General features: G+C 41.7%; 2 protein-coding genes across 8 annotated transcripts in view; one reads left to right on the forward strand and one right to left on the reverse strand.

The window, feature by feature from the left end:
* Nucleotides 1-1,038: 1,038 nt before the first annotated feature.
* LOC109853256 (protein diaphanous) lies at nucleotides 1,039-21,457 on the reverse strand. 6 transcript variants are annotated; one of them, XM_020425162.1, is made up of 16 exons: nucleotides 21,154-21,457; nucleotides 20,281-20,358; nucleotides 11,704-11,886; nucleotides 11,102-11,400; nucleotides 10,976-10,996; nucleotides 10,274-10,583; nucleotides 9,781-10,127; nucleotides 9,073-9,700; nucleotides 8,814-8,956; nucleotides 8,465-8,732; nucleotides 8,129-8,368; nucleotides 7,763-8,017; nucleotides 7,478-7,642; nucleotides 7,112-7,355; nucleotides 4,454-4,535; nucleotides 1,039-3,924 (listed from the first exon to the last, which is right to left on the reverse strand). In XM_020425162.1, the coding sequence occupies exons 2-16, from the start codon at nucleotides 20,311-20,313 to the stop codon at nucleotides 3,903-3,905; spliced, it is 3,240 nt and encodes a 1,079-aa protein (XP_020280751.1). In that variant the 5' UTR covers nucleotides 20,314-20,358; nucleotides 21,154-21,457; the 3' UTR covers nucleotides 1,039-3,902. The 6 variants fall into 6 exon arrangements, with proteins under 6 accessions (XP_020280751.1, XP_020280749.1, XP_020280748.1 ...); XM_020425160.1 differs by lacking the exons at nucleotides 20,281-20,358; nucleotides 21,154-21,457 and adding an exon at nucleotides 19,515-19,680 and having other exon boundaries at nucleotides 8,465-8,736; nucleotides 8,818-8,956; XM_020425159.1 differs by lacking the exons at nucleotides 20,281-20,358; nucleotides 21,154-21,457 and adding an exon at nucleotides 19,515-19,680.
* A 1,305-nt stretch (nucleotides 21,458-22,762) lies between these two features.
* The window catches only part of LOC109853257 (band 4.1-like protein 4), a 13,056-nt gene continuing 11,553 nt past the window's right edge, over nucleotides 22,763-24,265 (forward strand). Inside the window, exon 1 of one of the 2 annotated variants that reach the window (XM_020425167.1) lies at nucleotides 22,763-23,398. The gene's annotated coding sequence lies outside the window, so the exon portion shown is untranslated. The remainder of the gene's footprint in view (nucleotides 23,399-24,265) is intronic. The other variant, XM_020425166.1, reaches the window with a different exon arrangement.

The raw sequence follows: 24,265 nt of genomic DNA on the forward strand, positions 1-24,265 counted from the left end.
CTTCTTCGTCGTTAAATACACGCGTTATGCACGTTGTCGAGCAAAACCGGTGATTGGTACCGCCGATAGGTTCGCTGCACGTTTGCGCAATGTCGTTACATTACTTTGCGGCGGAGAAACGAACGCGAAACAGCGAACGTTTAAACGCTTTTGTTATCGAGCCACTTTGCAATCGTTGTGTGTTTGACGAAAGATCATTCGGGCGATGCGCTTGCGCGCTTTTGAAGAGTAAATATTAATTTTGTTTTTTTTTTTTTTTAACGTCTGATCACACAAAACACAACATCATCTCGCGGATAGATGCTCTTCTTCGGATGCGAAGAAGAAAAAAAAATATGTTTGCAGACGACGGGAAAGAGAGGGAGGAGAGACTATCTCGTCCGAACGTGCGAGGCGAGCGAACGCGCGATCAAGGTGTTTGTCTTAAATATAATATGATCGATCGATATCTCACGTATAATCTACGCGTGACTGAGCGCGTCGCACGGTATGTAACTCGCGACCGCGACGACATGGTTTTACGTTCCCTCGATTTCTCTCGAACGTTAAACACACTCGATATTCCGATGCGACGCGCGGATTGCGCGTATGCACATACATACGTTCCTCGCGTGGATTACGTCAACATCGCGATGAAATGAAGTTCTCTTCTCGAGAACACACGTTTTTTCGCTTTGCTCGTTATTTAATTTTACATTCCGCTGACATTCTACACGCGCGCGCGCGCGGCACCTTCGCATACGCAATGAGCTGCATTTTACATTAATTGAAAATGTCCTTCTGTCGTGAATTATACCGGACTTTGCTACCAACTCGACACGTACATCTGAAATACGTTTAATATATATACATCGTTCGATACTTGTTTCAAACGTACAAATGACATTTAAAAACGGTTAACAGCGACGCGATCTGTCGTCAAGATTTGTTATCATAGAGAAAACAGGTTGAGAGAAATAATAGACACGTGTGTGTGTGTGTGTGTATGGGTGTAATAATAAGATATTAATATTATTCAAAAACTTCCACGTATTCACAATATACATACAATGTAGTACTTAAGTACTCTTAAATACAATATTACATATATATATATATAAAACAAAATCGTTCGTTTTCATTGCGAGATTCAAATTTGTTGTTGGGCGCAACGCACGACGGTCAAAGTTTCCCTTGTACATGCACACGTGTGTAATTATTTCAGAGAAATGCTCATCATCGCGCGTGCGCTCTTTTTACGTATATCGGTACGTATAATAAAAAAAAGGCATGTGTGCTGGAATATAATACAAAAGTGCGCATTTATGGTCTCTGGCCACGTAACGGCCCGCGTTTCGTCGCCGATGCTAAATGTACTGTAGAGGAAAAGAAGAAAATGCGCATGCACGTGAAAACGAAGATAAACTTATCGACGACGACGACGACGAGGACGACAACGTCGTCCGAAAGTCGTGCGTAAAGAATGCGACGTCGCGAAGGAGAGACACTTCCGCGATTTTTGCGGCTTCCCGAGAACCGGCTCGTTACGTCGCCTTTCGCTTAGACATTTCGAACGTGCCTGGCATAGCCGCCCCACTACCATAAGCGCGGCTACCTTTGCTCCGCTAAACTAAACAAACGCGCCGGACCCGTCGATCTTTATCTATATTACCGGAGATTTTCCACCGCGCGAGAGAACACACGCGCGTTTCATCTCGGTCGCGTTTTTGAATTATTGTTCGTTATTTTTTACACAAATTTCACGCAAAACAACAACTCGAATTAGGCCCGCTCGAATGTCCCACCGCCGTTTCCGTAGATCCGAAAACGGCGATCGGCTTCCTGTCAAAAGCGCGTCCAAAAGAAGCAACAAAATCGCAATCCCAAGTTTCTCGCGAGTTTCGCGTGCGATTTTTAACGTTTTGATTTTTTGATTTAATTTCGAGAAAAAGATACCAAAAAAAAAAAAAATCCACATAATGTTGCGTTACGTTATTTATTGCTAAACAATAATCGGATGATCACACATCGCCGTTTATCGCCTTCGATCATCTCCTCTTCTCGCATTCCCTGAGGGTTTTTTTTTTTGTTTCTTTTCACCGTCGTCGAGAAGGTGTCGACTCTGACACAAATGTCGCGCGCGAGTCTGTCACTAAATTTTAGTTATCACAAATTGCGCATATTAATTACATGTCGAGTAAACTATTCGTCCTAAAATTAATATTTCAGTTCTTTTTGCTCGCACATAATAGATTAACATTAATCAGCTGTGTGTACAAGAATATAACGATGTATTTTATTATATATAAAAGATGGAAATATACACGTGTGATCTACAAAAGTGAGACGAGAGATGATGTTGGTGTTGTAATTATTAAAAATAGGGGAGAACGGGGTCACACACACACAACGCTCAGCGGATCGGACCGATCGTCTCAATTTTGCACAAGAATAATATTTTAAATAATATATAGTATATTACTTTTTATCTAATATTTTACTTCGTATAAAATTTATCTTAACTAATGTATTATGCGTGTATGAGTAACTACAAAACACAGAATACATTCGATGAAAAACCGGATATTTTTAACACAAAGATATTATATAATAAATCTTTTTTTGATCGAGCGTCACGTTTACCCCGTTCTCCCCTATATCGCAAAATCTGTGTGTCAATTCCGTGTAGAGAGTCCGTCTTTAATATATTTTACAACACACACAAAGTGCCTCGAATATCGTTAAAAAAAAAAAAAAAAGAAAAAAAAAAGAAAAACCATTCTCATTGAGAATTGTGAACAACGAGTTGAACGTTTAAAGAGCTGTACACGTTATCTTCGCGATTATTATTCTGTCGGATCATCAGCGAAGAAGTCCGTTTCACGGTAAAACGTATCATTACCGTTTTTTTTTTCTTTTTGTTTTTCATTTCGCAATAAGAACGCCGATTTGCAAACCTCCTCCTCGCGTCATGCGAACAATTACCTTCGCATGCGAATATTGTTAGAAAAAAAAAAAAAAAAGAAAAAAAAAGGACCGCGTTGCCTTTTTACATGTATACTGTATATATAAATGTGGTAACCAAGACAAGTTACTTGTTCCCGTGAGTTTTTAATAAACAACATATTTACAAAATGCATCACGCATCATCTGTATAAAGTCGCACAATGATTTTCAAAATTCGGTCTGCGCGCGTACGTTCCCTATTCGAAGGTAAAAATATATATTATATATTTACAGCAACATACATAAAAATAGAAATGCAAGTCGCGTTTCGCTTTGACTCGATCAGAAACGGCAGTAGAAAAAAAGGCTAGTGAGATATTACGTATGCGTCGCGCTTTTCATAGTAGTAGTTACAAATTGCCTATTCGACTCCGCCGGTATTAAATTTATTATTAAACCTTATTCGTTATTTACAATGGCGCTGAGTTAAATATATGTGATTCTTCATTTCAAAATTATATCATCGGTGTTGCCCGGGAGAAAGCGTGCGATCAAAAATTCGTACGCTATTCTTCTCGTCGAGAGTTTGCGGCGTGATTATTATTATTTACTATAGCGCATTGTGTGTGTGTGCAAACGCACTAAAAAAAAATTGTATATTTGTACAATACAATACTTACATCCGCGAATGTATTCAAACATACATTAAAGGAAGACTTTGTTTTTTACTTGGTTCGTATCGTAAAAATCGCAAGTGAATGATACACTCGATAACACGACACAGAGGATCCGCTCTATGTGATGGGTTGGGGAACTTTTGCTTTTCTTCCATTTTTTTTCGAAAACAAACAAAAAGTATCGACCTGTCACGTCGCACGATGACGATTCCTCATTCATTGCCGTTCCAGCGATACAGTGAAGTGCGTAAAATCACAGCAACGAGTATAGGACGGAAACCCGGAATGCATTCCGGCGGGTTATGCCGAACTCAACAGCTCTCTGCAACAACAATACAGATTGTGCTGAAGTACAGTGACGAGTGTGTGTGTGTGTGTGTATATATAATATACGAGTGCGTGCTCAAAATTATCTGAATGTCAACAAACAGCAGTTACAAAAGAGTTTCCGCAAAGCATATATGCATATCCCATTGTTTATATTAAACTATATAAAAAATTATTATCTTCTACAAATTATCGTCAAATACACAAAGAGACGAAGATGCAATTGATAAAATTAGCGAAATCGTTCGAAGATGTTTGTTACGTAATTTCCGCTGGTTTGAGCGGCGCTTCTCGCGTACGCGCTGGTACAAATATTTGAAACGAGTAACGATCACGCGATTTCTATTAAAAAAAAAAAAAAAAAAAATGTTTTCAACCATAATTGGTGAGCAAAAGTTTACATTTCACAAAGTGGTACACACATGCAACATGCGCGCGAGAGACCAAGCGTGCGGTCTAATCATGCCTCGTTTCTCGAGAAGCATTCCTCTTCTCAGCGATTAAAATACGGTGGTGTTACTCACGTTGAAAGTTCTCTCCCTAGTAAACCAGACCCCACCAATCCAGTGCGCGATCGACTCCTGTTTAGTTGCGCTCTCCTCTCAGCTGGAAAAATTGAAACAAGGAATTGTGAGCTCGTTACACACGGATATCGAGAGGACGGAAATATTTTTATCGCGGAACGCTAAGGTGCGACATTTCGAGACGATTTTTTTTTTTTTTTTTTTGACAAAACTTCGATGTTTGATCCAAACATGTAGTTTACTGTTACTTCTTAAGAAGTTTTATATAAATTGTCCACATATAAACGTATAGTTTGCCGGTATATTAACAATATTGAAAAGCGTGTAACATCTGTAATAACAATTTATAATTTCTCATGGAGTTTGTTCATCAGAATTATTTTATAAAGTTAATTTATATTGCAGACGGTCCTTTTTTTTTAGCCGTTTATGTCTTCGTTCATGTCTTTGTATCTTTGAGAAACGAGATAATACACAACACACACACACACAACATTGAACACATTACAAGGAAAACGATATGAAAATAAACAAGTAAAAAGAAAACAATATAAAAATAAACGAGTAAAAATTATAAATTGTAAATTCCTTTCATTTAATTAAGAATAAAAAATATATGTTTTTTATACAAAACAGTCGCAATACATAATTCATAAAAAAAGACTAGAATGTTTTGAGAATCACATTTTAAAATGTAAATGTATATATAACAATCTTAGAAACAATTATTATTTTTTTTTTTTCATAAAAAAAGGCATAATTTAGTTGTTTGAGAAAAAATAAACACTTTTCTTCAATATATCGCACAAATCAATCAGTAATATAGGGAAAATTTATAATTTTGCATATTTTCTCATCTTTCAACAAATGTTACGGTTTACATGATATGTATAAATAGTTCAAACTGATTATTGACAAACAGTACCGTAGTCTGCCTCTTTACAATCGTTTTTCAAACACTTGATATAACACAACTTTAAAATACCATATGAATTAATTGTAAATTTTTTATATCACAATTCCTATCACATTTATAAGTCTCGAATAATAGTTGCCTGTCCTACAGTTTCTGAATAATTTATATTTGTATATGTACATATATATTGAAATTTTATATAAATTGTATTTAAAAAAAATTAATATAAAAAAAAACCATTGACTCGACTAGTTCAAACTATCACATTGGTATGAGAATTATAATACTCCACGAGCAATTATATTGCAAAGATTCAACAATAGACATCTTTTCAAAATATGTTACTGCGTCGTTTAGTTTGAAGACTTGGTCTCTGCAGCTTTGTATTTTAACAGTTTTTCATATCGGAATGTATCTCGGCACAAAACGGTAAAACAAGCTATTTTAAAGCTATAAAACTTTCATTTTCTTTCAATCTTTTCCTCTCTCTCTCTCGTCTGTTTTCTCGATCTTTTTTTTTAATTCCCGATATAATCCACTCTCGTGCGAGATTAAATAAAAAGCAGCGCGCGTATGGATTTCCGCGTATTAAATGGAATTTACAGAGGTTCGCCAGAACTTCCAGTTTCTCTTCCACAATTTGTTCTTTGTTTTCTTCAGTGTACATCTTACACCCGAGCCACTCGTGTTCGGAATAAATGACTCGTTGATACTTGGCCATTTTTCAGAACTCTCCAGATCTTGCGCGATAAAACAGAAAGAATCCGTCTTGTTCACACGCAACAGACTATCTTCCGATAACAATGTGACTTTATTTATTTCGGTCGGTAGCGATTGCGCCACGGTTACCTGCTCCGTGCTCGAGAGGTGATTGGATACATTCGCGTACGGGGACTCGCATTTCAAATCTTGTATGTTGTGATTCTCGTCCCTGTATCCGGCAAGATTCTCAAAGTTTTTCGATCGCAGGAGTCTGACCGGAGTGGATGGCGTTTTGAACGGTTTAGCGCGAAAACTGTCGATCGATTTGGACATGTCTTTGTTCGTGAGATTGACGTCTATAACGGGCGAGTTTGCGATTAACGGCACGGTGATGTTCGCATTCGATGGGGGCAAGTTGCAACAAAACTTGCGGCGCTTCGCGATTATGTTATTTATGCGCGTACGTTTGCGATTCGCTATAGCGCGACGCACCATACTGTTTCTTCTGCGCAATCTGTTGATCACAACGCGCCTCTGTCTAACCGGACTGACCAAACGCGCTAGACTGAGAAAATTGTTTCCGTTGACCAGTGGACTCGAACTCGCGTCAATGTCCGAATCATCGTATCTGGATTCCAGATTTCCAAATGTTTTCAATGATACGTCTCTTTTTGGTGTTTCCGCAGACTCTGACATCGCGTAATACGCATAATTGTGGATACTGCGCTGTTTCTTTTTCTGAAAGAACGTGATTCTGGATCGTTTCAGTCTGGGCGTCTTTATGGCCTCTTCTATCAGCATTTGCCTGTAGAGCTCTTGATTCTCTTCCGGCGTAAAGAATTTCGTCGAATCGACCGCCGCGTCTAAATTAGCCACGATCCCGCTCGGAAGGACGTTGGGTCCCGCGATCGTGGTCGGAGTTAAGTTTTCGTGCGTTAAATCAGCGGACTGGTTCGAAAAATTGCTAAACACATACGACTGCGTTGCTTGGTCCTTTATCGCCACTCGTCTTCTGATGTACGTAGTCCTAGAGAACTTACCACCAGCTACGCGTGTCGGTCGCTTGCGTCGTTGGTCCGGTCGGCTGAAGGCTGCTCCAGTCTGCAGCGCCTCCATCAGACTGTCCATAACGCCTTCCTGCGTCTCGTGCGCGTTCATGTCGACTAGTGCACGTTTGCGCGCAGCTCGCGCCGCCTTCTCCGCTTCTGCCTTCTCGCGCGCTTCTCTCGCCCGTCTCTGCTTCTCCTCGCCCTCCTTCAGCTTAATCATCTCCTTTTGTGCTTGCTACAAAGATTCGGTAACACAATGCGAAATATTAAATCAAACAATTTTTTAAAGAGCTGCTCGATTGAGATGCATATCTCTCAACATAATAGAAAATAATAGAAATGTTCGCGCGTAATTACCAAGAAATCGTCCTTGAACGTCTTGATGTCACCAAAGAATTCCTCAATAGTGTACTTCTGCTTGTCGAAAGAAAAGAATTCGGAAATGTCCGTGTATAAGCCGTCCATATTCTTGAACATGTTCTGCAGAACTTCGTACGAATCTCTAGCCTTTTTGGCAAATGGCTGTGCGAAAAGACTTCGTTAAGGAAACTAAGTTCTTTGTACGCGTGCGTGGTATGTACAAACGGTGCTTTTTATACTAAACATCAAAACGGTTGTTATTGACAAATAATGAAAAAATACCTTCATAACATCTATAAATAGATCGTCATCGCATTGCGGAACTTTGGCATTTGAAAGATCTTGCTCGAGATTACGGATATTGGTTTCCATTTGGCGTAACGTTCGCTGAACGTTCTCCAAAGACACTCGACTAGCGCGATCTACATGCGATAGTTCCTCAATGAAATTGAGACATTCCGGAAACTTTCTTTCTATCGTGGTCACCAAGTAATGCATGAGGGTTTGCTTGTTATCGACATCTTTCGTGCTGGTCAACTGGAAAAAAATTAAAGAAAAACGCGATAATGATCACAACGATCGCGACTAACAACTAGCAATTAATATACGCGAGCGTTTGTTGCATATTGGATCACGAAAAAAACGAACCTTCGTTAGAAAACTAATTTCAAATCCAAACGCTTGGCCATTTCTAGAACCTGAATTCATGTAATTTCCAAGTAGCAATATCAATTCGAGAATACGCGCGAACTTCTTGCTGCTTTTCACTTCTTCGCATGCCGCCGTAGCCGCCACGATGTCCGGTTTCACATCCTGTATCAGCTCCTCGTATTTCAACATAAAGCTCAATGATCGTAATCTCGGCAGTAACCTCTTTATCGTAGATATCTGCAATCATCAACGTTATCGCTCGTCACGATTGAATTTCTACGCGTTAACAAAAATTTGAAAACAATCGCGTTAAAAGTTTGAAAACAAAATTACCGTAACGCAAAATTGTTCTGCCTCAGTCAGATCGTCGTACTGATCTTTGTACATTTGCAACTTCGATAACTGATCCGGCGGTGGCAAATACTGAATTAATCCTTGTAATATGTTGTCCGAAATAACTGGTCCCTCGCATCTGAATAAGCATTTCTTCACTTCCACGTACGGCATGTGCTTCAGCGTTCCGCCGAGAAGTATCGATATATTTTGAGCAGCTTTACCGTCCAAAACCTTGAGATCTTTCACCTTTTTCATCGGAGCTGACCTGCGTGCACGATAATATTGATTGACAAACGCGTGTATGCGACAGAGAAAAAAATTAAATCATTTATCAAGTGAAATTTACTTATCAACTACGTCATCCAGTTTTTTACCACTCGGTTTGGATGCGAACTTTTGCACAAGACCGTCCAATATTTCCGGACTTGCCAATCTATCTTCTTGTACTTTTGTCCAGAATGATTTTTCTGTTAATTTGTGAGGTAAAATCTGAAATATCACGAAGCTTTAGATGTAACAACAGATTGTTACTTTGAAAAGCAACTGGTGTTCAAGTCAATATTTTGTATATTTTCTATCATACATTCCATCATATGACAACATACCGCTTTCCAGTTTGCTCTTTTCAATGGGCCGTCCACTTCCCACTTCTTCTTCGGTTTCAGACCATGAGGTAAAACCTGTAACGCCGGAGGCGGTGGAGACAGTCCTCCCATCGGCGGTGGCGGAGGACCCATTCCCAACATGGGTGGTGGTGGAGGTCCCATTCCAGGCATTGGGGGAGGCGGGGGACCTTTCAAACCGGGCATAGGTGGCGGAGGTGGACATGTCATTCCTGGCATCGGTGGCGGAGGTGGACCACCCGGAAGTGGGGGAGGTGGTGGTGGTGGAGGTAGTCCGGCCATTCCGGGCATAGGTGGCGGAGGTGGACAAACACCGGTTCTCTGGCCAACGGGCTTCGTTCCCGTTCCTTGTTCCAATTCCTTGATTTTGTTTTCCGCGTGTTGTAGCTTCGCTTCGGCCTCTTGTCTGCTGGCTATAGCCTCCTCCAATTTCTGCGTCACCTCTACCAACCGACGTTCCTCCTCAGCCCGTGACTTTTCGACTAGGGTATCGATCAACGGTTGCACGTCAATGTGAAAGCGCTTCGTCGCGCTGAAATCCGGATCACAGCCTGAACGATGCAATACGATTTGCGATATACATTCCTCGATTAATTTGTAATACGCCGGTCTGGAAATAATAGAAGATAAATAAGTACACGTAAGCTTGAATTAAATAAAACAAAATCATATTCAAGCGATAACACTTACCGAACCAGAGCATCATCTCGAATAAATAAAAGATGCTGAAGTATAGATAGGAAATACGGCTCGGCGGTAGTATCCATCACCATGTTCTTTACAACTTCGAAGCAGTCGTTAACGTCGTCCAATTCTAAGCGCACGTTGTCAAATCTTTGTACAAATTCTTCGTAATCTTCCTCCTTGTGATCATTGAAGATCTTCAAATGCGTTGCCAAGTCTTCCGATTCGTCTTTCTCTAACATTTCGAGGATGTCAGCAAGACCGACTCGCATTACCTCATTTCTCAGATGTAAGCGAAAATCTAGATCCTCGGCGGACGAGATTATCGAGTTTATGAGTTGAAGGCACACTACCTATGGCACAATATTCAATTTTGTAATTTAAAAGTGCGTTTCTCTCAATTTCATTCAATTTCTTCTTAGTTGATTTGCAATAATTTAGACAGACATGTCATTTCAACATTTGCACAGCATTTTTTTTTACGTAACAACAAGCTTACCCTTAAATTTTCACTCTGCTTGGTCATCAGTCCTTGCACGATCGGCAGAAATCTTTCGCGACCTTTGAACTCGCCGTTCATAGTGATCGCGTCCAAAACCTTTTTGTGACTATCGCTCGATATGAGACATACCGCGCCGAGTAGCTTCACAGCTTCGGACATTACGGACGGTTTCGTCGGTTCCAACGATCTGGCCACTATTGTAAGTGCTTCCTGATGAGCCAACATCTCCTTTATACCGACGGTATTGTTCATGATAGCCTTTAAGCAGCGAATGCACTCGTACTGTATTCGCTCGTAACGGTTATCACTAAAGAGAGGAACCATTAATTCACAATTAATTCAAATAAAATTATCACGCATCTTGAAGTGGATTCTGCCGTAAGCAGTACGCGCGTCATGCAAAAAAAAAATTAATTAATTAATTAATTAGAAATTAATCAAGTAAAAATATCTCGGCTGAGCGGCGCAAATGAGGTAATCAATCTATTTCAAAAAATGTTTGGCAATAAAATGTTTAGCGTTACGCAATAAAAAAAAACAAAAAATCGTTTGAATTGTTATTATAGCAAAAACTTTCGCTCGTCATATGTGAAACATAACAAGCAGGGGGAAGGGGGGAGGAGAAAAGTAAATTGATGTAATGAAACATTACTGCGGAATGACATTCAAAAGCGAATAGTATACTCTTACGTTAATTACCTATCATAATATATGAAGGCACTGTAATAGAACAATATCAATGTTAGAATCGAATCTTACGTGCTCCGCACCAATACGCTATGTAATTTGTACGAAATTTCATTTGAGGCAACAATTCACGCTTACTTTCGGTAACATTCGTTGAGAGTAGCGAGGACCTGCTTGAGACCCTTCGTGCCGAACTCCTGTACCCAACTCAGCGGATTGTTAGTGAGCGCGATTCTAAGAGACTCGACGCAAGTGTAGATCTTGTTGACGCTCAGATCGGGCTGCGCAAGATAATGTATGTAGTCCGCCGGCTTGTCGAATTTCGATCGGTTCTCTTGCACGGTGCCCTTGTAATGGAGAACCAACATCTCCTTCTTCTTCGTGTCCGACTGTTGCCGCAAAGGTTCCTTCTTCTCCTCCGTTAGATTCATATTGGCCTGAAGCGAGAAACAGATGACTTGGTGTTTAAAAATATTTTTTTAATTTTTATTTTCGCGCTCGCACACACAAGAGACGTAACAAGATTTATATTGGTTTTCTTACGACGAACAATATGACGACGACGCGCATTATCAGAATGAAATTAAATGTAACATATACACAAGTCGCGCAGAGAGATAAGAGAGATCAGCTGTGCGAAGATCTTGTCGCGTTTGTAAATATGTCGCGTCGTCAGAACGAAGAAATATTATAGTGCGCAGGCCTGTGTTCGTCGCGCAATAAGATCAATGTTCGCTCACCAGCATTTCCTCGAACCTGTCGTTCACCGTCTCCTCATCCATCCTCTCGATGATGCAACGTTGTTGCTCGATCTCGTTGATGTCGTCGCCGGAGTGCGGCCTGGGCATGGTGTTGCTGCCCGCGTAGCCGCGCGTGCCATTTCCCCGGCCGGATTTCTTCGGCCGACCGAACCATGTGTCCAACTGCAACAACAATTGTTTATGTCTCATTATCTTTTTCGCAGTTTAATTGATCAAAAACTCGCTTTACCGATTATTTTTGTTTTCAACTTACGCAATACAAAGACAACGATACAATAATTCATTAAAATAATTTTTTTAATTAAAAAACTAGCAACATTATTATTGCAATTGTTTTTGTTTTTACAGAACTTTACTAAAGTGATAAATGAACAATCGAGCTGGCGATCTACGAAGCTAACGAGCTATGAACAGGAATAATTCTCCGCGCGAGATCGACACGGAGATCGTCGACGACGCGGAGATGACGATCGTTGAATTCCACTGCGCTATAAAACACAACGAGCCGCAAAGGTAAGAAAACAAAAGTGCGACCTCGTTCGAATGTAAATTCGATCGGCTCGCGAGGTCGTTTTACGATAAACCGTTGCATTCCGATGTACGGGTTCGATTGTAAATGTTTCTCTTTTTGGCGGGGCAACAACGTCGTGTGCGCGAAACGCAGACTCGCGTTTCACACACACACACACGATGATGTAATACGCGCGATAACTCGCTCGCAAGAGCGCGCAAACGACGACGCGCACCGGTAAAGTGCAATCGAAATTTTTCCGGGATGAAATCGCGCGCCGGAGCTGGAAGCAATTATTCTATCCATTTACCGCGAGGTAAAGTAACTGGACACGCGCACAGGCGTCAAGCGCCGAAGGTAGCTCCGGCTCCGAGGAGGAAGCGTTAAAACCGCGCGCATTCGTCGTCTCTCGGCTCTGTCGAGACCAAAGTCCGCTTCTCGAAAATCCCGAGACTCAATCGCGCGCCGGAGGCTATTACACACGGACTTCATTAATAGGCAAGGCGGACGTGACGCGTGCGAAATTTTTAAGCGCACGCATTGAAAATTAAGTTCTATTATGAATTCTTCGACTGTTCGCGATCAACACATGCCGGATATACAGTTAAAAATGACGACTATATGTATTATTACCACAACTGCGTGCGATCAGATCATCTAGCCAGAACTTTTTAGCAGCGCGCAACTTTGAGCTCAATGATGAAACGACTGGATGACGCGTTTTACGCGCACGTGGCGTTTTTCAAAAAAAAAAAAATAAATAAATAAAAAATTAAACTCCGCGGAATACATTTTTATCTGACGAGTTATTAACGTAGTAAGAAATGCGATTGACAAAATAGTATTAGCGATGACATCAGTTTCCACGGATGCGGTTTTAATCTCTTCACTTATGTGTGTGTGTGTGTGTGTGTACGATGGAAGATAGCGCGGTAATATCGGAAGATGACAGAGCAGCGACAAAAATTAATTGCCGAGTAATAAATTACTGCCTGTGCGCAAAATTGGTACAAGCGAGTAATTTCGTCTCAAACTTCAGCGTTTCCGAGCAAGCTCCTCCGAACGGTACCAATTACTTCGTGTTGTTTTCTTCCTCTTTTTTTTTTAAAGCCAGTTCTTCTTATCAACGCAGTAAATTTAGAAGATTCGACTATTTTTACTCTAATCGTTCATTCTTTTGTTAGTCTAGAATCATTCAAGCGTTCCTTTAAAACTCTTTGATACAAATGGCTACTATACGTGTGAGACACGTGTGCGCGCACACACACATAAGAAATTGATTTTATGTGTAATTGCCGTAAAAGAACCGTATCCTTCCAGTGTCCAAATAAAGTCTTACCCAGTCCGTGATCATTGCGACGTGTGTTTCGCGACAAGACACTTCGGGGACAATTAAAAACCTTCGGCGAGCGGTGACGAATGACTCATGTCAAGCCTTACACGCGCGTAACGTCCCAAAGTCCCAAGCGCGCGCGCGCGCGCGCTCACGAACGGAGCGACGCGGACGGACGCACTTTTATTTTTAGGCAAAACCCACGCAAGCTCGTGACACTCATTCACACTCAGTCGTTCGCTTCTTTTTACCGCGTATCACTTTTTTAAAGCTTCAAGGCACTTGAGAGACGATTTTTTCGTATCATCGCACAACGGACGCGTTAACCGACTTCTAGCTCGCGCGTTAAACAAAAAAAAATCTCGCGACAGCTTCGAACGCACACACACGTTTATATTCTCCTTTCGACGGAAACACCGACTGACGTTTCCATCCAGGCATTCACGCGACGTGCGTGAATACATACGTATACATATGTATGTATGTATGTATTTCAATCGCGCGCACAAATACTGTTGTTGTGGCAAACCGGCTCGATTGAACACACCTTTCGATGATGCGCAGGAGAACAATGAGCGCGAGGAACGCGTGTGTGGGAGCGCGACGATGTGTCAATTAGTCGGACAGATTAGAGCGCGAGTATATACACAGTCGATAAACGAAACAATTAATCGCGCGCGCACACAGAGTTGTGTGTCTAATGTCAATTTAATGATCCTCAGGAGGAAAGTCCAAGTGTCGAGAGATCAAAAAAAACGCTGCTTTATCGAATTAAACAATAATCCATGTTTACACACATTTCAATAATAAATAATAATACGCAATAATACACGTGACAGAGAGTTTTCACTCACACGCGCGTACAAATACAACGACCAACTGCACAACTCGCGTTTTAACAAGCGTGCATATTTATCACCGCTATCTTCCCATTCAAAGTGTCATTATCGATATAACGGATTCCTCCCACACACACACACACACACACATACGTTATTCGCGATTACGCAATCGCGCACTGTCAAAGAGCGAGGGAGTCAAGTGGGCCTGCGGCGGGGAAAGAAGAAAAGCGGACGACGTGAACCGCGAGGAAGAAACGGCGACGGACTGACTCGGTGGTTTGACTCAGGACGGTCCAGGACGCCCGGGTGCGCTCACGGCACATTCCCCTTCCTCGAGCGCTTCGATCTCTCAGACCGCGAATGGTCGCGCAAACACACCCGCGCGCAGCACCCAGAAGAGACACGCAAACGATTTATTTATAACGACTGATTTATTTGTTACACATTATTCGAGAGAACCACGTTATCAGCGCACACACGCGACCAACATCATCGAACCCAGCCCAAAAAGGTAATATGAGAATTCGGCCGTGCGCGCTTGTTTCCTCGCAAAAAGACGACATTGTGTGTCCGAGAACGACGTTTCTCACTTTCCTCGATTAACTCGATCGACAAAAGTTTCTTCCATTTTTTTTTACTCATTTTATTGTCCATTTTTTCTGTTTTTCTATACGTTCAAAAATTGTCTCTCGTAGCGATATAAAAATCGAAACTAAAAAAAACTCGCGTGGAACGGAAAAGATGAATGTTTTTTTTTTAATCAAACGCGCGGCGATCATAGTGACGGCGATTTTCGCGATTAAGCAAGTCCGACGCGACGAAACGATTCGCAACGCGAAATTATCGCGATTGAATGTAGAAAGTTTTATCCGGCCAATCTTTCCACTTCTTCTCTATTCGAGTTTCTTTCCCCCGCAAAGAAGATTACTGTCGCGGCAGCTCGCAATGCCTTCGCTGCGCAATGAAGATTTTTAATTTTGCATCTCGTTTGTTTTTTTCACACGTCGCGAAGCGCGAGCTTCGCAAGTTTTCCACGAACATTTTCTTTTTCACGCATCAGTCCTAGAACTCGCCCGGTCGAATTTCTCTACTCTCCTGGCGAGAAACTGACGTCTTCGTTTTTTTTTTCCCACGTTCTTTCGAAGCGCACAAAAAAAAAAAAAAAAAAAAAAAAAAAAAAAAAAAAAAAAAAAAANNNAAAAAAAAAAAAAAACAATGACATCAAGAACAAAAGCGTACGAAGTGTACTTCGATCATTCGGTCAATTATCATCACACGTTTAAGTGGAGAGAGACTATTAAAACCGGTAATCTCTCATTACTCAAAGCCGACTCCTTGTTGCAATACAAAAACCTCGATGTTAATTAGTCCAAGAAAGCAAAAAGGGAAACACGTAGAGGAAAAAAAAAACGATACGTTCCGTATCTCTTCTCGCGCTCGGTCTCGCCGTTCTCGAAGAGAACAAGAAAAAAAAAAAAAGGAAAACGCGGACAACAGAAGCAGAAGCTTCGAAGCGCGGAAAAGATAAGAGGCACAGAACGCCGGTCGCAAAATCTGTCGCATGCGAGCAACGTATGTATCACGCAATTTCGTGAGCGCGCCGAGATCGGACTCGTTTACTTTGACGACGATCGCGTAAGAAGGTGCGCCCGTACATATGTAAAATGTATATATACATATATATATATGTATCCACATTGCAGGCGCAGAGTCGGTACAGTTAGGCCGTAACGTAAGATTAACATAACGGCATCGCGGTGAAATTAAAGAAATCAAAAAGAGAGAAGATCGCCGCGCGTCCCAGCGCGTACACTCTTTACGGTTCGCTCGCGTATCGCGGAACCGTATCTTTTCTTCTCCGCGCGCGGTGACCGCTTATCATCAGACGCGCGCGGAGAGCTCATGCCTGAAATTTACAAGTCGGTGTGTATGTGTGCGCGCGCGCGCGCGCGCCGATTCCGAGAGTTCCTTCAAGCCGACTTCGAAACGTGTGCGCGTGTATTTCTTCTCTCCGTAGTACACGAACACAGGTCGGACACAGTCTCGAGAGAGCCGGGTGTGCGAATTGCGCGAGTCAAAAGCGGATTAGAATTTAAGAATCGTAATAGCTCTTCTCACGCGCGTCCGAAACTATCGTCTTACAGTCCGATTGCCACCGTCTCGCGGCTCGTGTGTGCGGCTAAATAGCGTTTAAATGCGTTTAGATGCGATGACACGAGCGGATCTTCATCCTAATGTGGTGTATGTGTGTATCAGACGCGCGCGCGCATGACGTCATGGGTCGAGAAACTTAATTAATTTGTTTCACTTAAAAAGTTCGAGCCTCTTCACGGGTAATTTAAGTAGTTGATTGCGCATACACCTCGCGCTCGTATATTTTCACTGTTTTGCGTCCGTTGTAAAAATATGCACGGGTGTTGATTTCGCTCTATTGTTACATGGATTTTCTACATCAGTTTTCTTTTTTTTTTTTTTTTTCACAGGAAGACTTTTCTGCGACAAAGCGCCGCGTCGTCGTAGGAGATAGAAGAAGAGCGGCTCTATCTCCTACGATCATTTCTTCGAAGTTGGAAGAAACTTTCTCTTTCGTTTTCTTGAACGTCATAATCGCGGGATGGCAGAATGTTATTCTTGACGCGGTTTACGTCATCACGCTACCAATAAGTATTCTCTCTCACCGACCCTTCGCGGATTGTGTTTTCCAGTTCCTTTATCTCTGTTTTGACAACGATTCTCTTTCGATCTCTCTCTCTCTCTGTCTCTCTTTCTCGCAAGCGCACTCGCGAGATTATTATCTTACGCGGTATCGCAATATTTCTCCTTCCACGCGGAACGTATTGTATCTCCGTTTCGATCTGTCCACTTGAATTACACCGAAATCACGACGTTGCGACTCGTTCCGACAAACTTGTTCCAACATCTGTAGGTGCTTAAAAAGAGATACTTTATTTATGTGTATAAAACATTTAAATTTAATATGTCCGTAGTCGAAACTGTCTAACTGTGTAAGAGTAGACAGAGAAAAAAAAACAGAAAGGATTCGGGAAAGTAACTTCTTTCTACCATTTTTCGACATTTACCTTCGAGCTGTCCCCGGGGTCCTTCACGCCGACCATATGGTCGACCCCGACCGAAAAGGACAAATCGCCTTTGTGAGTCATGAGAATCCTTGCGGAATGTGATCACACCGAACGAGCTACGTCACGGCTCCGAATAAACCAAGTTCTCGTGGCCAACGTTTCGATAAAAAAAAAGGATGAAACACGTCACGGCCATTCGTCACCGATAAATGGTCGTGAGGACAACACACAATCGCGTCCTATACCTAAGAAGACCTAAAGCTCTCAGCTTTACGTAGATCGAAAACATATTTGTAGTTCGACCGCGTGTATTGAGTTTCTACACTGTAATGTCAGTGGCGTGGAAAAAAAAAAAAAAAAATTACCCCTAGTGACGAGTATGTAACTTCAGGTATATATACAAGAAAACACATAGTTGAAAACACTTGAGAAACGAAGGAATCCCTGGTGCGAACTCCGCGGATTCGAGATGTATGTATGTATGTATGTTACATATACTGCGCGAAATGCTGCCGTCTCTGTATTTTGGCGAGGCGTCGCGTTACGTAACGCTCTATATACGCCAGGCGTATAAACGGCCACCTGTTCTATCGCGCCGCCGCATTAATGATCACGATATGATAATGACGGAAACACAAACGGGGCCACTTGAGAAAAATTTTCTCAACGAGGTAAAAGCTTATCAAAAGATAAAGAGAGACAGAGAGAGTGAGAGAGAGAGAGAGAAACAAATACATAGAAAAAAATACTGTGTAATTAACAAAAACATCTTTCAATTCTTTTAATTAAATAACTAACTGTGTAATTAAATTGCAACACTAAAAATCTCTCGCCAAGATGTACAAGCTCCTCTTCTATTGGCACAAAGAAAGATACTTTTCCACCGATAACTCGAGGCGGAGTATCATGCGTTGCATAATGCAATTCTCCCGGGCTCCTATTTCGCATATCTTTTTCTTTTTTATCTTTTTTTACTCGCGTTTCAACTCCCCCATCAAGAGCGCGATCAACGCGCCTCGCGGGGGTTTTCCACGCTCTCCTCGGCGAGGGGATTTACACAAGCGGTTTTAATTACTCCCGGTTACAAGCCGGAAGAAAAAAATACTCCCGATTATTACAGATGATCTCACTCGTGAACGCGGTCGGACGATGACGCCAGCGATTCGACCTTCCGTCGGCACTCGAAGAAGCGAGAGCGAGAGAGAGAGAGAGAGAGAAAAAGAGAAAGAGAGATCGAAACGGTGTCACGCGAAATTCCAATAGGCGCACACGCGCGCCTTTGACTTCTTTTCCCTCCTTTTTTTTTTTCCCGTCGTCGACCTACGCGCGCGTCCGAAAGGATATCCTCGCGGACGTCGCGCGAAAAAAGAAGACCACGCGGGATCCCGTCGTCGTCAATTACCACCTCGGCGTTTTTTTTTTTTTTTTTTTTTTATTTAGCGCCGCGAATTGTTGGCAAAATTTTCAACACGCCGTGTTGAATATATTTCTTCTCGAGAATAAAAACGACGAGAGAAAAATGTCGCGAACGCGAGAACTCGGCGCGTAAAAATGACGCACGAACGTTGTTTAAAAATGTTGTGTGTATTACGGCATGTTGTTGAAGCGCGATGCCTTTTGCTGCGATGTCACAAACGGTGGTGTTGATAACACGAAACAGGAAACTCGGTACATGCCCACATGTGGCGTGTATCGCTATGGAATTCCTACGTTATGCAGTTTATCGCGAGAGGCATCATTTTCACAGCGACACTTAAGCGGCGATCAATAAATAAGTAGAAAAAAAAAAAAAAAAAAAAAAATGTGCGTTTGCTCCGATTATTGCGTTGTTTTATTGCACAACCTGGTGAGCGTGACTCATCATCTATTTGGAAAAAACAAAAATCAATATATCTTGAAACTCATTTTCTAAACACTCTTTTTTACGCATATCACGTTCCAATTAAACTCGGTGCTTCGAATAAACATTTAACGAAAAATCGATCGAAGCAATCGCGATGTAAATCTGAGAAAATTGTTCCTACCTTGATGCTAGCCTCGGCTTTGTGATACCACGACTTTCTTCTCTCAATACCCGACATTTTTACACTTTCTCTCTTTTGTTTTAGCTCGATTTAATATAACTCTCTTGGTTCCACTTCGTGTTCGCGCATTATCGCGCGAAAAATCGTCGTCGTGCAAACGCGACGGTCACTCACTACTGATCGAAAGAACAACGCACAGCTGAGCGAGACCGGAAAAAAAAAAGGGAAAAAAAGAAAAAAACAGGTAGAGCGATCGGTGGCGCTCGATTGCAACCCGACGTTGTCGAACTACGCGACTGTCGCACGTAAGCAGCGCTAAAGTCCCCTGTTTTATTGATACCGACTTATCTTGCGCGTAAAACTCGCAGATAAGAAGCGCAGAAAGGTATGCGTATCTTGACAAGTGTATGTTACTAAAGAAATGATCGATAATTGCTCATTAGAATTAGAACCGTTACCAATGTATGTTCGACTTCAGAATCCTTATCGTTTCTGTATAAACTTTGATCGCATTGAATCACAGATATGAAACTTAGTTTTTATGTGTGGACTTTTCGACGTTTATCTATTTGTCGAATTATTTATTAATTCTAATTTTTTTTTTTTTTTTGGACTATTGTACGTGTATCATTTCGTATATATATATATTTCTTGATAAATTTGTGAAACTGTAGCTTCTGCGTAATAATTTATTAACTATGTCAGAGTTAACAAATTGTTGCGACAAAAGATACTTCTGGTTAGAGATTAAAATAGTTTTACTTACAAAACCCGTAGGCTTTTCCCTTCTGTTCGCCATAGTCCTGCTTTCTGAACGTTACCTTCCTCGATGCATTTCTTTATCCTGAAAATAAAAAAAAAAATGAAACAATTATACAAATAATACAACAAATTAACGTGTCAAAATTTCTAATTATTGATTTCAATATCAAACATTTATAATAGACTCTATGGTGATTTTGCACACATAAACCCAGGTGGTTTAAATGGAATAAATGATTCTTTTATCAAAGAGGAACACGATATGTCTTATAGTTATCACTGCACAAACATACAATGAGTCAGACCGAGTCACAAGTTAACAATCAATAAAACACTTTTGTAACTTTTCCATTTTACAGAACGGATTATTGAATGCACACACACATGTATAAATTCAAAAACTAATAACAAACATTCGAGATGTTTATTATTTATTAATTCTGCTGCTCGAGTGCTGAAAAAAAAAAAAAATGATAAGTATATTTTTTTCATGTAAAAATGTCTCAGGCGTGTATGTGCGTTCATGTAAATAAAGTTATTTGCTGAGAATACAAAGGGAAATATACACACATCAGAGGAAGAGATCAGTTTGAAAATATACAATACGTATCCCGTGTGTGTGTGTGTGTGTGATGAAGCAACTACACTAAACCGTCAATACTGGCAATATTGACAAACGACTTTGAACAAGAACAACATCCACCTTGGATACGAAAACACATTTGAATCTTTTAGCGTGATCTGCCGACGGAACGTTAGACAAATCACTGACCCCGTTGGATAGGTTAACGATCAACGAGGAGTTGATTGTTTTCCTCCGCGTTGAATGAACGATCTCATCTCTTCCTCGTTCCCGGACACGATCATTGTTTATTACCTGAATTTTTTTTTATCGAAGCGTCTCGGACGGATTCGCGCGGCTTTTTACGTGAGAGAGAAACGGTCACTCGGACGATTGTTCGATTAGCGTCGATTTTTCGCGAAACGACAAAATCGACAGGAATTGGCGCGTGTGCGCGAATAAACGCGTGTCGAGCGACAGGGCGCGCGACTCCTCGCAGAAATTTCGCCGACCTCGCCAAAGCGAACTGCGGGAACAAGCGCGTCCGTTACTGTTCGCCGTACTTGTTGCAACGATTCCAAATTGCGCGAAAGCACACAACGTGCGAACCAGGAGGCGAGAGCGGGTCGGAGAGGACGGGGGACGATTGAGTCGTTCGTGCCGCAAAATCGAAAGAGATGGCGCAACGCTCGCGCGCTGATGACGGATCTTAGGCTGATAGGTTGCGCTACAGGTTGTCGGGATTGTGTGTCGACCAATCAAAGCGACCTGGCTCTGAAAGCTACTTTGCTCTGATTGATCAATCAGAGCAACCGGCGGTCTCTTGAGTACAAACTTTAGACCAGATCTACAACGCAAAAGGAATTTTCTTTTTTTCGTAGAACTTGGCTTTAATTTACTTTTTATAAAAAAAAATTGCAAGCTGCTAATTACAAAAAATTTTTTCAATTCCGTTTTTATTTTATTGTTTTTGATGAAGTATAAATATGAATTCTCTGCACGAGACGCCGGCTGTACAGACCAAACACGAGACGCGTCGGCCAATCAACGTCTTACTTTTGTCGAAAACGTCCTGTGTACAAGACATAAGACTTTAAATCGAGAGGTTATTAACTATATCTAAACCAAACCACATTCCAATCTACTCTCAAGCCTAAGGCTGTGTCCAGTCTGGTAGAATTGACTAATCGTATTGATCAAATCAGCCAATTGATCAGCGTGATTGATCAATACTACGAGATTTATACCTGGGTGCGTTCAGACAACTCAACGGTTGAGAGATCATCACTTATGATAGGACTATTCTTCAAAATCTACTGCGGTTCCAAAAGTATGATCCAATCAAAAGTGATTATCTCTCAACCGTTGTGCAACTGTTGAGTTGTCTGAACGCACCCCTTGCGTTTGCGATCAATGTAGAACGGGCTTTATGTTCACACGTGGACATAGTTCTATTCCGTGCTACGTCCACAGCATGCAGTTCTATACCGCGTTCAATTTGAGAAAAGAAACCGAATAATTAAGATAATCCAGATAAATCAGATAATTCAGATAATTTAGATGATTCAGATCAATTTACCTGGTCAATATGTGAGCCCAACAGGTCAATATTACAACGTTGGCGTACAAGACGGAAAAGTTATTACAGTTTTTCATACCTAGCTGCTCTCAGTCTTCTCTCGTTTGGGATCCACATCTATCGGTAATCGATAAGGTTGGTAGCCGCTGATAATCTGACTCACTCACTGCGCGAAATATATCCAGATGACAGCACAATAACACATCACGTTGCCTTTTCCCGTTTCTCCTTGTTTCTTTCTTCTCCTTTCTCTTTCTTTTTCCGTGCGTTTTTAAACCGAGCCTCTCGTTCGGACTCGGTTTGCTTCGGTTCTGCGCGCCTCCTCCACCTCCGCCTTCATCATCCCACTTTGCCGTTTGCTTCTCGCCTCACCTCACCTCACCTTGTCATCCCGCTTCTCATCGTCGCGTCTCTTGGTCGCGTTCGTCGCGCGTCCGCGCCACATAACTTGAAAACTCGCGTCGGAACCCGGACGCGCGATGCGCACCGTCGGAATTCGCGAAATTGTCAATCGCGCGTCCCCCCAACCTCCTCCGCTCACGATCGTCCCGATCGCGGAAGTGAGCGCCGCGGTCATCGAGCGAGTACGCGCCGCGACACGCGATCGGCAATAAAATTTATATATTTATCTTGACATGTCTCTCGGTGCGCGCACCGAGTACCCGATCGTCGGATTCAGCGCCGAGCGCCTCGTATTCACGCCTAAAAGTACATCGAGCGAATCGCAGTCTCGTTGAAGTATACATATTCGCCGCCCCCCCCCCCCCCGGTCGGGAACGTCGGCTACGTCGTCGCAACGACAATTTTTTCACGGGATACGGCACGCGAACACGAAAAAAAAAGAAAAAAAAAGTGTCACACGTTCCGGTGGGCTCCGAATTTTTGGGTACCGGAAGTGCTACAAGTGTGACCGGCAGTGTGACCGAGTGAGACCGGAAGTTCGAGATCCTTATCACGGGATACGAGGAATTTGGAATTGAGGTGCGTTCAAATTTTTTTTAATCTTCATTTTTCTTTTCCAGCCCTGGAACGACGGTGTTGTATTTTTTGTCATTGACATCACACACAGAGATCATGGGAGAACAATCTCACTCTCGGTAAATTATTTATTTTTTAAGGATTCTGCTTGTGACGTTTAGATATATTGCACACATATATACACACACACACACACACATATATTAAAAATCTCTCTATTTTACATTTTTAAAGTTTTTATTATAATTATGTTCAAGGTGTCAATCGCATTGGCTTGGTCCAAGTTTTAGATCATCGAATTTGAATAGAAAATCGAAAAAAAACGCGAAGTAAGGTTGAGCATCAAGGTTTGACTCACGCTTTCGCATTGGCACGAGAGAGTCGCTCGCTCTACTACCAATTAGACTATTAGACCTCGTCATTGGAATGTCGTTCGTGGAAAGGCGAATAAGTTGGGAAACCACTTACCATATATATATATATATATATATATATATATATATGTATGTTTTTATTCTCCCGATCCGCGTGAACACTCGTGATAAGAGACACTTGCATCGAATGTCGCGCGAATTTCTATGCAAATGTGCTGATTAACTTTGAAGTTGAAGTCAATGTACTTGTGCGAACGTTTGTAGAGACGGAATAACTAAACCGGAAAAAAAGTGAAGAGCGTAAGAGAGAGAGAGAGAGAGAGAGAGAGAAAGAAAGAGATATCCAAAGATATGTCGTTTCACAGAGAGAGAAAGAGAGAGAGAGAGAGAGAGAGAGAGAAAGAGAATCGTCCGTATTTCCGTGAATATTTTATCAAGTATCGTCAATGTGTTACATCTGCGAATTCGCTTCTCTTTTTGTTATTTTTTTTTTTTT

This window comes from Pseudomyrmex gracilis, unplaced genomic scaffold, assembly GCF_002006095.1.
Source record: "Pseudomyrmex gracilis isolate BER0280 unplaced genomic scaffold, ASM200609v1 scaffold_45, whole genome shotgun sequence".
Lineage (NCBI taxonomy): Eukaryota > Metazoa > Arthropoda > Insecta > Hymenoptera > Formicidae > Pseudomyrmex > Pseudomyrmex gracilis.